The sequence below is a fragment of the Scomber japonicus genome, chromosome 12 (genome assembly GCF_027409825.1).
Source record: "Scomber japonicus isolate fScoJap1 chromosome 12, fScoJap1.pri, whole genome shotgun sequence".
Classification (NCBI taxonomy): Eukaryota; Metazoa; Chordata; class Actinopteri; order Scombriformes; family Scombridae; genus Scomber; species Scomber japonicus.
In genome coordinates, this window is record NC_070589.1 from 10,250,913 (window position 1) to 10,266,410 (window position 15,498).

General features: G+C 38.8%; 1 protein-coding gene across 2 annotated transcripts; it reads right to left on the minus strand.

Moving 5' to 3' along the window:
* Window positions 1-279: 279 nt before the first annotated feature.
* Window positions 280-7,150, minus strand: LOC128368831 (WD repeat-containing protein 48). Of its 2 annotated transcripts, none has more exons than XM_053329719.1 (18): window positions 7,094-7,150; window positions 6,297-6,437; window positions 6,091-6,169; window positions 5,749-5,961; window positions 5,486-5,574; window positions 4,978-5,079; window positions 4,668-4,892; window positions 4,089-4,163; window positions 3,703-3,805; window positions 3,466-3,563; window positions 3,230-3,337; window positions 2,991-3,087; window positions 2,793-2,888; window positions 2,541-2,646; window positions 2,258-2,345; window positions 1,194-1,270; window positions 886-1,078; window positions 280-774 (listed from the first exon to the last, which is right to left on the minus strand). In XM_053329719.1, the coding sequence occupies exons 1-18, from the start codon at window positions 7,139-7,141 to the stop codon at window positions 679-681; spliced, it is 2,034 nt and encodes a 677-aa protein (XP_053185694.1). In that variant the 5' UTR covers window positions 7,142-7,150; the 3' UTR covers window positions 280-678. The 2 variants fall into 2 exon arrangements, with proteins under 2 accessions (XP_053185694.1, XP_053185693.1); XM_053329718.1 differs by having other exon boundaries at window positions 6,091-6,166; window positions 7,094-7,147.
* Between the last annotated feature and the right edge of the window lie 8,348 nt (window positions 7,151-15,498).

Consider the following 15,498-nt stretch of genomic DNA (forward strand, 5'->3'; position numbering starts at 1 on the left):
TAATTAGATGTCTAAGCCGAGGTTAAAAGTTCAAGTTAAGATGTCGACAACAGAACAGATGAGGACCGTGATGCTACCCAGAGAGAGCGAGTGCAACTCCAAAACCGGTGAACCTGTTGAGACGGTGGAGTGTTTTGGAGAACGAGGACAGTTTTTCTGGAATGTACTAGAACAAACAAGTCTACTACATCCATGTGCGTATTTTACACACACAGACACACGCGCACACGCACACGCTCGGACACAACCGTGGACTGGAATTTTGTTTGCTTTGAAATAATCTTTTAAAAAGCCAAATCGGGAGGAAAAGAAACAAATCTAGCGATCAGAGATGTTTAAAAAAAAAAAAAAAAAAAAAAGTTGAGTGGTGGTGAAAAAAAAAAAAGAGTCCATTCTTTCAACTGTAAAAAAAACAACTTCAAACAAACAAAAAGAAGACAGACGACTCATCTCCCAGGTGTCTCTTGGCTGCTCCGGCCCTTTGTTCTGGTGGAGTTCCCTATGACGCACCGCGAGCCCACATCCTCACTAACATTTCTGGATTCTCATTGGATACTGCAACTCTTGACCACATAATGGGGTTTTTTTTTTAAGGGTACTACATGTCAGAGGTGAGTGGTGATTGGCAAATGACGAAGAGTTCTTGGTTGCTGTTTTCTTTTTAAAAATTCAGGACTTTCACGTGGACTTCTGCCTATAATGAAGCGTCAAGTCCCCTCCGCTCTTCCAGATAAAATGTTTAACTGTTCGCAGGTCCATGTTGGGATCCAGAACCTGATGGAGAGAAGAAGAAAAGAAAAAGAGAGAAAAGGTTAATACAATGAGGATGTGTAAGTGAGAGGAAGTTAGGTGTTTTTGGGAAAGGAGGAGAGAAAGCATGCCCACCTGGTCTTGACACATTAGCTCGATCTTCTCCTCGGCTAGCATGGCCATGTCCTCCTCTTTCTCCTGCTCCCCGGGCTTGTCGTTGGCAGAGGAGCTTGTGGTCTGCGACTCGTTGTCCAGGTTGATGATCTTCTCGTAAACGTGCTCCATCACCTTCCTCACCTGCAGCATGTCACTGGCCGAGAGGCGGTCCCTGCAGAGCACAGAGCGGGTTAGAGTCACATGGACTGGACTGCTTTAGACAACAACAACAACAAAAAGTGGGAGATACGAGTTTACAGCCCAGCAAGGGAGAAGAAAATACTCACTTCTTTAGAGTTTTTGCACCAGAGGAAGAATGAGGCTGGAGGTAGAATGGGATTTTGTTGAATTTGGGCATATTTTTCTGGAATAGAAGAGGAAGGGTACCACAAGTAAATCAAATGCATCAAATCATGGCAGCAGCAGCTTGTCATATGTTGTACTAGAAGTGTACTTGAAAATAAGAATGGCCTTCTGGGAAAAATGCAGCCTTTTAATCTGAATTTCAGAGTCCTAACGTTTCCAGTACAAACTTATCAAATCATTGCAGCACACACAGTTAGTCAAATATATTTAAATATGTTTTCCAGCAGTGCAAAGAGCTTCAACATTTGATGCTAGTGAGCCATCACTGACATGTTCTGCACTACTCACAGTATTTTCCCCAGGGCAAATATAACACTCTCAGAGCTAGTTCATTTTTAAACACATAAAAACTGTACTCATGATCTTCCACATGAGAATGACCGACTTTGACAAGGCGAGTAAAAAATAAAAACATCCAACTGAGTGACTGAGAGTGGGGTTAGGATCCAAAGCTGTGGATTTACTCATATTTATTTTCACCTGCTATTGAAGTAAATGTGTTTAGAAGCTCAGCTCAGCTCTCTAAGGAAAACCTGCTCCAAGTGTAGGACCAGTATTTTGTAAACTAGCAACAAACCAGTCAAGAACTATTAACAGATGGTAGAAACAGTTACCTGAATTCAACATAAAAACACTTTGGCCCTTTGTTTCAAATTTCAAAACCAAATTCATAACTTTTTTTTTTGCCTGTACAAACTGCCATGTTTAAGAAAAAGAGAAATATTCATCTTCAATCAACTTCTCTGCAGTTCATAGCATCATTAACAGCTAACCACTTGTTAGTATGTTGTGTTGCTTAGCAACAAAAGCCATCATGATTTCCTTTGCATGTAGTTGCCAAATTGATGGTTTGGCAAAATCAGTGTGAATGTGTTTGTTCCAAAAATGATTTTAGTTTGCTTGGATGAGTGACTTTAGATATACAAGCACATACTAACACACACCCAGTAGTTTATAATGATCGATTTGGACTTTTTATACTCACATCTACAGTTATATCAATAACCCACTGTGGAACAGTCTCATTCAGCAGCATCGACTCAGTCTCTCCTCCTGAATCTCTACATAGCAACCTGCAGCATATAAAACACAGCACATCACAAACTATGAGGAGCTGCCATCAATAATTCAACTGGAACATTTCTACACAATATGATGAATCAATATGATGAGAAGAGTGATGACATTACAGAGCCTACAGCAGCTTTTTTCCAATTATATTGAACTGGCATTGAGATATCAAAAAGGTCTGGTTAGTGAGTCAGCACCTAAAAAGAGTTCTGCCTCCTGCTTCCCCGAAGATGACTGGCGTGTGTGGCGGCACCTGGAAATACCCGTTTCCTTTCTGGACCCTGTTCTCCTGCTCTCCATTCACTGGGGACATGACAACACAAGCCTGCTTTAAGACAAACTGAATGACACCTTGGACACTAAAACACAAACAGAACATCCACAATCAGCTCTGCTTGATTTAAACTCCATTTGCTCGTCAGCAGATCGACAGTCGAGCGTCTCCTTACCGTGGTTCACCTCGTTCTCTTCCTCGTCCATGGGGTTGATGCGAGTTCTGGGCCAGAACTCTAACAGAGCCTGAAGTAGAAGTCCACCCAGGTTCACTGCAGACAGACAATGAGGAAAATGATCTCAATATGATGTTAAATCCTCCAATATTTAACCATTATCTGTGCGTAAAATGAGACTGGGTGACATATCCTTACGCTTTGGGTCAGATCCATCAGAGCTTGAAAACCCGGCGTCCTTTGCAGACACCCAGGCGGCGAAGCAGTCGCTCTCGTCCAGTGTAATGGTGAGCATCTATTTAAGCACAATATAAAAAGGGAGAGGAAGGACACACAGCTGTCATACACCAACGTCAGGCTCGGGGAAGGAGATGGAAAATGTTACAGCTGCTGACAGACAGATGAAAAGCTCTTTTATTTCATAGTTAAAAAATTACCCCAGTTTTCAGATCAACAGAGAACCAATTTGGCACGTAGACCATCTTGAAGCGCTTTTTAATCTCTTCATCAAACTCCACTTTCCCCAAATCTTCACCCTTGCAAGCCTGAAGGTAAAAAAAACAAAAAAAAAAACAATTCAAAGCCACGCAGAGCAGTCATTTGAAGAAGTTTCTGCAGTGATTCATTTCATCTTGTTCTGACAGATGCAATCACTCTGTAACATTAACGTTACCTTCAGGACATCCCAGAAAGCCACATTGTTGTTGGTATCTTTGGTTAGTATGTGTCTCTTGTCATTCAGAATGTGGCACTGTATGATACTGGCACCTCCTGCAAACACAACACAGGATTTAACTCAGTAAAATGGCACAGAGACAGAGACAGAGAGAGAGACAGAGACAGAGACAGAGACAGAGACAGAGACAGAGAGAGAGAGGCTTTAGTTTCACATAAATGAGCACAGGTTTACCCTTGATGACTTGTTCCGGTTGAGTACACAGTGGTGTCAGAGGGGTGCTGCAGTCATTGTCGTACTCCCCTGATGATCTGAAGTTGTGCATTCCCTTTAGAGACTGCGCACACACACACACACACACACACACAAATAATAATAATAATATTAATAATCAATCCAGACTATCCTGGATCCTTGCAGCACTGGCTGTGATTAATGTAATACAATTATCTTCTTTGTATCACTGATGCTATTACAAAGCTGGTTTAAATTTTTACACTAATGACAGGAGGATTACATAGCATTAGGCGTGGCCACATAAACAAGTCCGGCTACATTGTATTCTGGAGTCATTACGATGACAGCCGACCGGCGATCTCAGACGTGTCACGCATGCTTACCCATTTATTAACGGATGACTTGGTGGTGGAGACCCAGATTGCTGGAGGTGGGTCAGCAGATCTGTCCAGTTCCATCTGAGCAAAGAGAGAAAGAAAAGTGTTGAATGACTTCACATAGTCAGCTATGAGTGTAGGTCAGGAATGACAGAGCAGAGTACTATACTTGTTATTCACAGGTGTTGCGCATTTAATATCAAATATTTTGGATTTGGAATTCATTCTTACTACGTTATATAATACAATGCAGTATATCGTTTCTTAAAAAAATAAGTGCAGTAGCCAGGAAAACACAATCAGGATAAAGTAGAAATACCACTTTCACCGAACAGTCAAATTGTATTTTACATTCACATCTGCTCAGATTCATTCAATATTTGTAGTGAAGACTTTAAATCAATTTAATAATTAAGGTATTAGGTACATAAAGTTATGGACAAAAATGCATTCTTTTTTTTTTTTTATAATCACAGTGACCACACTTTTTTTGCTATCCCCAATATTTACATCTACACTGCAAAGCAATGTTCAGTCTGCAGATGTTAGTAAGTTACTCCCTTATTGCACAACAGAGCCTCTTACTTTGAGCACCGGGGCTTTCTCCTCACAGATGAGCACACGGATGTCTGGGTTACGCAGGTCAGTGCAGTAGATCTTTTTGTCCCTGCCTCCAGAATATACGTGTGTGAAGGCCTCGTTGACCTGCAGGGCCCACACCCCTTCATCGTGCACCCTGTAGGTGGCGATGCACCTTTGTTGGCCGAGGGACCACAAGCGGATGGTCCCGTCTGAACTGCCCGACAGGCACTGCAGAGAAGCAGAGTTATAGAGTTAGATCATCTTATTTTTAATGTGCGCAAAACCACTGACGAGCCCAGACATCTTAACTCACCTGAGTGCCATCTCGATTCAACAACAACGACTTAACGTTGTCTGTGTGGCCTTTCAGTTTCATCAGTTTTGCGCATGTTCGTGGATCCCACACTCTGAGAACCTGAAGAGAGGAAAGCAAAGAAAGGGAGGGAGAGGCGTCACAACAACACATACATGCACACTCTGATCAAGTTAGTGAAAAAAAGTGTTAACAAGGTTTCCCTGTTGCCATAGTTTACATAATTAAAATCGTCTTACACAAGCAGGCAGTAGCTGAAAAGAAACATCAAGCTGCGACTTTGCTGTATATATCCTTCTCTCACACCAATTAATTTACAGAGCCGATGGCACTAACATTGACACCAATTATGATGATCTGTCAGTTGAGTTTTTGCTTAGTCTACTTTCTGGACTCGATTGAATAAAGTGTCTCAGCTAATACTGCATGTTTTGGTGCCAGTCTAACTAATCTGAGTGATGTCTTAAAGTGAATTAATTAAACTCTTTATATGTGTGAAAACCCAAACCTTTTCTGTGGATCCAGATACAATAACTGTGCCCATCTGGTTCATTGCCAGACTGTAGATAGAGTCCTTGTTCCCACTAAGTGACGAAGCTGCAGCAGACGAAAAAAAAAGTAGTTCACAGGTACATAATATCTCCTAGAGAAACACATCAGCTTTCACATTACAGCTAAAAACAGCTATCATAGGTAGAAGTTCACAATAATGAAAACTACACAGTAAATAAGAGAAATAGGTACAACTGTGACAGAAAAAACATCACTTACTGGTGACAGTATTGTTGGAAGCAGTGAGTGCCGTTAGTGTGTTCACATCCCAAAGAAAGATCTGCCGGTCCAGACCTGCAGATGCCACCAGTTCCTTGTCCTTAGCGTAGGCCAAAGCTTTCACGTAGTCTTTGTGTGTTCGTAACGTCGACATGCAGAAGCCTTTGTGCGCATTCCATACTTTCACTGTTGTATCCGAGGAGGCAGATATCACTGAAAACAGAGCAGAGTCGATGATTAGCAGGTCAATCAATGCCAGGCAGAATGGTAGATAAGTAAAAACAAAAATCAAAACAAAAAACATCCTATGTGGGTGGGACCACTATCTGCAATTCAACTCACATGTTTTTCCATTGCAGCAGAGAACTATGTCATTAACCCAGTCTGTATGATGCTCCATTGAGGCGATGTACGGGTCCTGCTGCAATGACAGGGGAGAAAATTAAGACAAGTGCACCAGCTATCAGAAACATAAGCAATACAACTGCCTGATCATAGAGGAAGTGTAACATGTTGATATATAGATGTAAGAGAGTAAGACGCTCTACTTTGTGCTGGTAGACACTCCATATCCGGATGATAGAGTCCCTTCCAGCGGTGAAGAGCCGGTTCAGCGCTGGGTCCAGCTGGAGTGCGTTCACCCCATTGCGATTGTACTTCTCCACCTCATCTCTAATGACATACGACACCTGAAAAACAAACAGCAGCGGAGTGAGCACCGAGGTCAGCCTGCTTTCTTCACACCCTGTGGTGTTCATCTCACATCACACCCTCTTCCTTGTGCACATGTCGAAGATGCAGCACGGTTACATGTACCTGCACTGTTATGGATAGAGCTAAATTAGCTCGGGAAAGATGAGGCCTAGCTAGATGGCACAGATCACGGCGAACAATTGGACAATAATACACTCTAAAACTATATAGACGTATAAGTTGCAGCGCGTTACGCCGTGGTAGCACCGTGTACAATTGAACCACCGAGGTAACCTACGTCCGTTATCCCAGCAATTAGACCGAGCCCACAGTGTAGCTAAGCTGCCGCTAACGTGAAAATCATTTCAAAATGCTGCTAGGACAACACACTCACCACATGAGTTGGTTAATGAGGGTTGTAGCTGTGTTGTATTAACATGAACATGTATGAGAATAATTAACAAATGTGTGTTATGTAGACGCCAGCGTTAGCAGCAGACGCTAAAGCTAAGCTAGCTAAATTAGCCGGCTTGAGTCATGACGAGGAAGGAATTTACCGCCCTTCAAGTATTCGTGAAGCACCTTATTAAACTGAAAGCCGTCATGTTACCGCTGCCAGACGCCCAGCATTCATGCAACTGTTACAATTTACCTGTACTTTTCTCCGCCCAGCAGCATTTTGCCTGTGATGCGTGGCCATCTTGCATGTTGACAGTCAATTCATGTGATGCTACATCCGGAAAAAAAAGAAAACACACGCAGCTGAGGTTTATGGGTAATGTAGTTCCTGGGCCGTCTTCAATGTACACTCATGGAGGACGATTTAACTAAGGATTGGACCATTTTCTATCAGAGCCAAGGAGTAGAAACCAAAGAAATGCATTAAAATGTAATTTAAACATTTCTAAACAGACTAAAAGCCGGGTTAGATACACTCGTCTAATAGCTAGCTATATAAGACAAAGACAAGGACCCCTTCCCAAACACCCTCTTTAGTAGGCTACTTTTTAATTTGTTTACTATAGCCTACTGATTAAGTTCAGTAGTGGTTTAGTTATTTCTTATTCCTGTATTTAGGTATATGTGTTTGAAGTTAAACATTTTGTTATTTATTTATTTATTTATTGGAATTAAGTATCATGTGATGTCTAGATGAATATGATATCTTTGTTGTCTTTTTTTCCCCTCTAGTCAGATAAACCAGTTTAAATGATTCCATAATAAAATGTTGGACTGGAACTCTAGCCTTTGCTCGAGCCAGTGAGTTAGTCAGGTCAAGTCAAAATCCATTTAAAACAACCACAGTTGAACAGTTGAAATGCTGAGCAGGCTTAAAATACCAAAATAAATACATAGGCTATACAACTAAATAACCAATAAGAATGAAAGAAAAAGAGAAATATTATAATAATAGTAATAAAATAATTGTGGCACAATAGAAGATGAAGTGAAAATGGAATTAGTGATACTCATATCAGTATTCCTTCAAGCTAAATATTCTTCACTTATATTGCCTATAGTCCAATATTATCATGTTATTTCCCAACATGAAAGTGATAATGCAGAAAGTCAAGGAAAGATGTTTACTGACAAAATAACAGCCCTAGTGTAATAAGAGGCCATCAACCAAAAAAAATATCAGTATGTTTTTAATTATAGGATTACCTCCCCAAAGACAGCTAAAAAAAAACCCAACAACCTAAAATTAGCTGAAAAATACGCAGGACATGGACTCAAGATAAGTTAGAGCTCTGTCATCAAGCACAAGATTCCAGCTCAAATAATGAGTTCACCAAATCAGCTCATGTGTCATGATAACCACTAGAGGGCGCAACAAGACACCTACCCCCATGAGTAGTTAATCCAAAACCACCCAATCCCAGACTATTGGAAAAACAAATGTAAAACATCTGACAGTTTGTTTACCCATGTCCTTTTAGGGTTCATTCAAGTGCAACAGGTTCTGAATCCAACTTGACTTCACTGATTCCTTTGGTTGTTGACAGCAGTGCAATCAGCAGCTGGAGGCCTTGATGAGCACATTTCTGCTTGTCTCTCAACTGCATTTGCTAAATCAAATATGGTGTAAATGCGACATTAAACAAACTATTATGTGATCTAAACAACCCCCAAACTGATTAATATACAGTACTTTTAAGGTATGAATACCCTCCACATCCCATAAAACGCCAACCAGTGTCACAATGTAATGTTTACCACAAAATGTAGTTGTAAGGCAGTTTTAAGTAGGATATTTGTTAAGAATTCTCTTCACTCTGTCCATTATACAGTAGCATGTGCTTTTGCGACTTGGAGATGTGGGGATTTTACCAGCTCTCTAAATATACTTCTCTGTTAAATCTGAGTGTGACATGGGGCGTCTATAGGAGCGGTAATCCTCTGTGGTCCAGCAGCATCCTCCCTCCCTCTCGCTCTTGTTCAAGGGCAAATCGAGGCGCGCCTTCCCCGCTGCTGCGCAGCTGCTGAAGACAGCGCAGCATCCTCTTCTCGGTGTGCGGGTAGGGACCTCTCCTCTGTGGGATGAATAGTGGGAAGAGCCACTCGAATGGAAAGGAAGAGGACAACTTGTACCCCGCACCTGTGGCAGGTTTCAAAATGTCCAACATAAGGTGATGAGAGCATTGGCATTTTTCTAAAAAGTCACTTTTGAGCGCTAAACTGTGGATTCTGGTGTCAACACGCACTTTGTCTGTCCTGCTGATTGGAGTTTTTGGTCCACCATGAAGCGGAATAAGCTTTGAAAAGAAGACATGGATTTTTCACGGAGGGTTTGGCAGTTCCTTCTTCTGATAGCCGAAGAACTTAACTCTGGAAACTATGCTGTAAATCTCAGAGTTTCATATGTAAGTATATCTACAAGAGTTTTCTGCATTAATATTGAGCATGCAATTATACAGTCAGAAATGGAATAACTTTAAAAGAGTGCTCATTTGTCTATATTTTTTGTTTTCAGTTTGAGTAACATAATAGTGATGGGCTAATGATTTAAGAAGCTGCAAACCAAAAATCATGTTTGATGTATAATCAAGTTTGGGGTTTAAAATCTATATTTAATGACATATGGCTTATTCAATGTACCATCATATAAGACAAAATTCCAGAAAGTAGGCTACATAATGTTAAGTACTCATGCAATGTTTTATTTCTGAATTTGCAGAGCTGAGCATTAAAGGCTTACACTCAGCTGGGTCATTTGCGTTCGTTCTCATGATCTCTCACTGTGGTAAAAACGTGTTGTAAACACTATACAGGAAGGAAATATTATTTAAAGCTCAAACATAAGCGCTCTACAGCTTGTCTAACTTGTTAACATTTGATGGCTGGCACATTACATGACCCTCCTCCCATCAGGGAGGCGGTACACATGCCTATGGTCCAGCACCAACAGGCTCAGAACAGGTTTTTTTCCACAACACCAAAACCATGGTCAGACCCTACAGTAGCCCACTCCTCCTTCTCCTCCTTCTTACTTGTGATTGCTGATCCACAGCACTAGCCCACCCCTCACTCCCCTGTCATATTCAAGGGAATAAATTCGCAGCACTTTGACACCCCCCCCCCCCCCCCCCCACCACCCCCACCCAATCAAGACACACACCTGAGTTTTGCACATTTTTTTAAATCAACAGCACAAACACATCTGTAATTTTCATATATTCATTTCACTACATCTTTATAAAATGTATAAATGCATTATCCCTTGCACTTTATCTGTAAATATTGCCTTATAAGCAGCTTCTTTTTATCATCTGTATGTCATATAACTGCATATATCACATATACTCTTACCTGTAAACATTGCTTCATCAGCACCATATTCGGCTGCCTGTGATTTCTTGTTGGGTGCAAAACTGCATGTATTGCACTATTACTATGTACAATGACAATAAGTTAAATGTAATCCAATCTAATAAGATAATGATATGTGAAGCAGTGTGGTAACACATTTGTAACATTTTAACCCCCCTTTTCCTTTTGGTTACATTAGGTACAGATGTAACCACATATATCACAGATGTGACTTTCCTTGTTTGATATAACCCACAATTTGTTGCAAGTGAAAGTAAAAAAAAAACACTTATGGATAAGCGGCAGAGCTCATAAAAATAATTTTTCCTAAATTCATTAACCTGGTCATGGTAATGATTTCCACCACGGTCTCATTTTGTTGGTCTATACCTTCTCTAACCTACGCATTTAAGCTATCTACTGCAATTACATTGAAAGGTTTTTGCAAAAGAAGTAGGTCATCAGTTCAGTCTGTGCACCTTTTGCAGTTTGAAGCTCTGAGAGGGCAGCAGACATGTAACATGGTTCAGTAAGACCAGACAATAGCTGCACTTTGACTTTTAGTGTGTGGTGGATCATTATTTCAATTTCTTTTTTTTAAATGGTGTCTGTGGTCACGGCCAAAGCCTGGCAGTCCTCAAGAATGATATTGTCTCATTGAGTATTTGAGCGTGTTATTTCTATGTGTTGCTGTGACACTATAGTTTACAGTTCAGAGAAAGAGGGAAAAGAGACATTTTTAACTGACCTCAGACATAAGGAGAAATACACATTCAAAGATAAAGCAGCAGCAAGTACTTGGAATCCTATTTACTCCGAATTGTTTACAGACAACATGCAACAGAAAGAGTAAAGCCTGAATGAAACCACAGATTCAGAAGTATCATTAATCACCTTGAGTAACCAAAGACTGAAATACTTATCCTGCTATCCTGATATAACCCTGTGAAGGATTCAACCTCGTAAATCCGGAGAAGCACAAACCTCTAATTTTAGAATAAAAGTAATACGAAGCCACATTCAAGATACAATTTATTTTATTTATATTTGCCAGTGGTTTTGATAATAGCGGATGTTACATAATGACCATAATGACAACATGATCCCAGTTTTTTCTACTTTGAAGACACAATTTTAAATGCAAGTCATCCACAGAAAACATGATACATGTTTTTTTGTGGATGATGAATATCAAAAAAGAGAATTTAGCACAAACTCAGGGAAGACAAATCGTTGACAGATAGTTTAAAGTAGCTTTTGCAGGTTTTAAGATATTTGAACTTGTTCAAACAGTAGTTTAAGACATTTGAATGATTTATGATTGCTGAAAACATGCTTTATTTGATAAATCACAGAGAACATTCTGGAAGGAAGGATAATAAGTGAGATCAGGTCATACGTCATGTTGCGGTCAGGTGACGTGGTCCACAATCTGCATCAAGCACATGAAGTACAACCAGTATCCAGGTCAAGATATCTGCTTCACATAAAAGTAGTCAACAGGAAGCAGGAACAGAGCAAAGCTACCTGTTATTACTATTACATACAAGCAGTGAGTAAAGAAGGTATAGCAAAGTAACAACATGATAGGTGCAAACAGGTTACACTGCAAATACTTTACTCATCACTCAAAAGGCATTTCAGTAAAGGTGAGTATTGGATTGAAGTTTGAGCTGTAAACTGAAAATCATCTTTCAGCATTTCAAACATCTGTCTGAAGATGTTAGTTGGGTATTTGCCAGTCTCCAAACTGACATAATAGTCTCACTCAGTCAAAACTCATAAGAAGTTGATGTAACGCGATGTGACTCGAGTTTTCATCCACAGCTCTAAATGACAGATTTGAAATGTCTTTTTTAGTTTGGTGCCAACTGCTCATTTATCATTTACACATGTCAATGGTGCAACTTTACTAAAAAGTTGTATTTTTGACCATGTATTAGGTTTTTTGGACCACACAAGCATAACAGCACAGGACCTTATACTTCCTTATTCATGGCAAACTAAATAATAATAATGATACATGTATTTGTATAGCTCCTGTGCTTTACAACAAAATGAATTACATGCACCAAGTGCATAACATTAAAAGGACATAAAAAGAACATAAAAACCCTCCTATAATAATAATAATAATAATGTAAAAGTAGAAAAGTACAAATAATACAACAACTAAAATTAAAGTAGTTAAAACAGAGGATAAATGTATTAAATCAAGTCAAATACAACATTTTAAAAGAAGTGCATCAGCGTGAAGGTGACTGAAAAGAGCTCATTAAAGGCTAAAGTGAAAAAGTTTTTAGCTTTCTTTTAAATAATTCACACAATGCTTATTGTTAATTGTCTACAGTCAATGACAGCATCTAATATGATCAAGTTCATATACAGTTCAACCATCATATGATTTTGAAATTTTAATGACAAATGAAAAAAACTTTAAACCAAAAAACCTTCAGGTTCTTCTTTGGCACGTCCTGTAAAACCGAAGACTGGTTCAAATATATAGATATATAGATATATATTATCATTCATGACTGCAGTTATTTCCCCTTATCAACTCACATAAAGTTCATAAAACAGATAAAGTTCATGACAACATGGAGTCAAACCTCAGCCTTTCTGATTTAGTGGATCTTCAGCACAGATTCTGCAGTGTTAAATGCTTTTGTTGTTCATTTAACAGTGTTACTGAAGCTGGTCGTCTTGCCTAGAGCTGAACAATTAGTCAATTAACCAATTGGTCAATTAAGAGAAAGATTTCCAGCTATTTGATGATCAATTAATCGTTTTTCATCATTTAAAATAAAAAATATACTAAAAGTATCTCACCATGTGACAGTTATTGACATTTTATAGACCAACAACTATTGAACTAATCAACACATTGATCAATAATGAAAATAATGGTTCGTTTCAGTCCTAGTATTGTGTAAAGCTGGTTTTAGTTGCAAAGGCAGACAGTCCAGAGGATCTTTGTGTCTCTGATTTTATTGACTTATATCCATCTATTATGGCGCATTGAATTCACTGTTTAAATGAAATGATTCCTCTGTCAGTTACCTCAATACCCATCATGTGTTATTAGGAAATATTTAGTACTGTATTACTTTTCAAACCTAGCCCATCAGTTTAGAGGTTTCACATGTAAATTAGATACAATGTGCGTGCAACAAACCTCAGCAACAATATCATCTGATGAAAAGAGATTCTATCATCAGACTGAATGCTATATTAGATTAAATATTGTCCTCCAGCCTGTAACAGAATCCTACCAACATCATTACATCACCTGTCAATCATCCCCTTTTAGCCCTATCAAAAATACACATGCAGGTGGTGCTTTGTTATTTTAACCTTTGCAGCACTGATAATAAAAGAAACAAAAGAAACAACAATATGGAGAAGCAGTGGGTTCAGTGCCTTGCTCAGCAGCACATCAGCATTTTCTGCCTCTGCTTGTAAGATACTTCAAATGTTTTGCCATCATTTGTTTTACTATTGCAGACAGTGGGTGTTTGTGTGTGTTTGTGCGTGCTTGTTAAATATGCCAGCCCACAGCTCCGCTCTACTTGGAATCTAATTATCATAATTATTTGTAGTTATGATGACCATATCACATCTGGCTGTTATGGGAATTAAATTTCATTGAACTAAAATATTTTTTTTCCCTGTCTGCGCTGTCTAATTCTTTACCACCATTTCCTCTCATTTGTAAGCTGGCGTGCAATTTCAGACAGTTCACCCTGGCAGATATTCTCTCTGCGTTTTTTTTAATGTAGATTAATAGTATTCATATTCAGTTTGAATATGTAAGCTACAGAGCATATGTGACTTTTTACTGCTCTGTATCATTAGCTTTTATAGAAGACACACATGGCTACCCGTGTTTCTGTGGACGATGCGTCACATCATGACAGAAATAACATTGCTTTGAACCTGTTTATCTGCTTTATGACGTTGCAAGTGGACCTTAACCTATTTTTTGATAGCAAATAGGAAAGCACTGGATACACTGTGTGAGACAAGCTGATCTGAGATCAACCTGGGCCAAATAAGCAGATCAAGTGAAAGCAGATAACTAGCGTCTGGCTGGATGTGTGAAGGGATCAATGCATTTCAGGACAGGAGGAGATGGAAAACTCACAGAGCTTAGTCAATATGAAAAGGATACAATGATATTTCTCTGTCAAATGGGGGAACATAGAAATGTAATCCTCTCTTTGGAAAGCTTTTTCAGTTATTAAAATATCAGAATCGGTCACTGGCTAAAATGTAGGAGTGAATGTTTGGTCATGGAAAGGCCTTTAGTGTTGTCTTTATTTAGATAGTGGCCTTGCTTCCTGATCAGATTAGCTGTGGACTGTCTTCCGGCTTTGTTTTAGTCCAGAGAAACCAAGTTTGCCAAAAGGAAAAGAAGCAAATGTATTCCTTGAGATTTTAGAAAATGTGTCCATCTCTCATTAATCAATCTCTCTTTGAATCAATTAAGAAAAATAGTAAAATTGGCTACAAGGTCTTATGTTATTAATATGGCAGTAAACTAGAAATATACTAGATAGCTCTTTGTTTTTTAAATGTCTATGTTCCAGTTTAATTGTGTGAACAAAATGTTTTGAATTATAAGAAAAATAATGTTGAAAAAAAACATAATAAACTATACTATATATTTTATGCTAAATACATTTTTTAACACGTTTTTTTTTCAAATGTGGTAAAAATACTTAAAATGTCTTAACAATAAAATCTGTTGGCAACAGACATTTATTGTCTGCTGTTCACTCACCTCATAATCAGACTACTGATCAATATTCCAATATATTGACACCAGAGGACCTTTAAAGCTCCCCTTTGTGAGTTTAACAGTTACCTATAATAAACATTTAAGATGAATTAATATGAAAAATATTCCTAGTGTTTTTGTACCACTTAACATATTTATTTTCTACTCATAGTTTTAATCAGATAAAATCAGCTGATTGGGATTTTCATTTCTTTGTAGGGTTTGTTTTTTAAATCACAAATCAATATTTTCAATTAACAGTGGATCAAATGTTTGAAGTCACTCATAATGATGAAATTACAGCTACATGGAACTCTTTAGTGTCTTCCAGCTCACTGTTTTGGTTTTACAGATAGCAACTTGTGTTGTCAGTGCTCTTATTAACCTTGTTTTCAGCCACAGCCGACAGCTGTTTTCAGCAAAAAGGCTTAGATACACAAACTGCAAACTGCCCAGCAACAAACACA

Excerpts from the sequence above, each read along its gene's own strand:
- LOC128368831 (XM_053329719.1), bottom strand. The coding sequence starts at position 7,141 with ATGGCCACGCATCACAGGCAAAATGCTGCTGGGCGGAGAAAAGTACAG. Across the intron at positions 6,170-6,296 it reads GGAGTGTCTACCAGCACAAA|CAGGACCCGTACATCGCCTC; the intron begins GTAGAGCGTCTT and ends CTGTCATTGCAG. Across the intron at positions 2,346-2,540 it reads GGAGGCAGAACTCTTTTTAG|GTTGCTATGTAGAGATTCAG; the intron begins GTGCTGACTCAC and ends TATATGCTGCAG.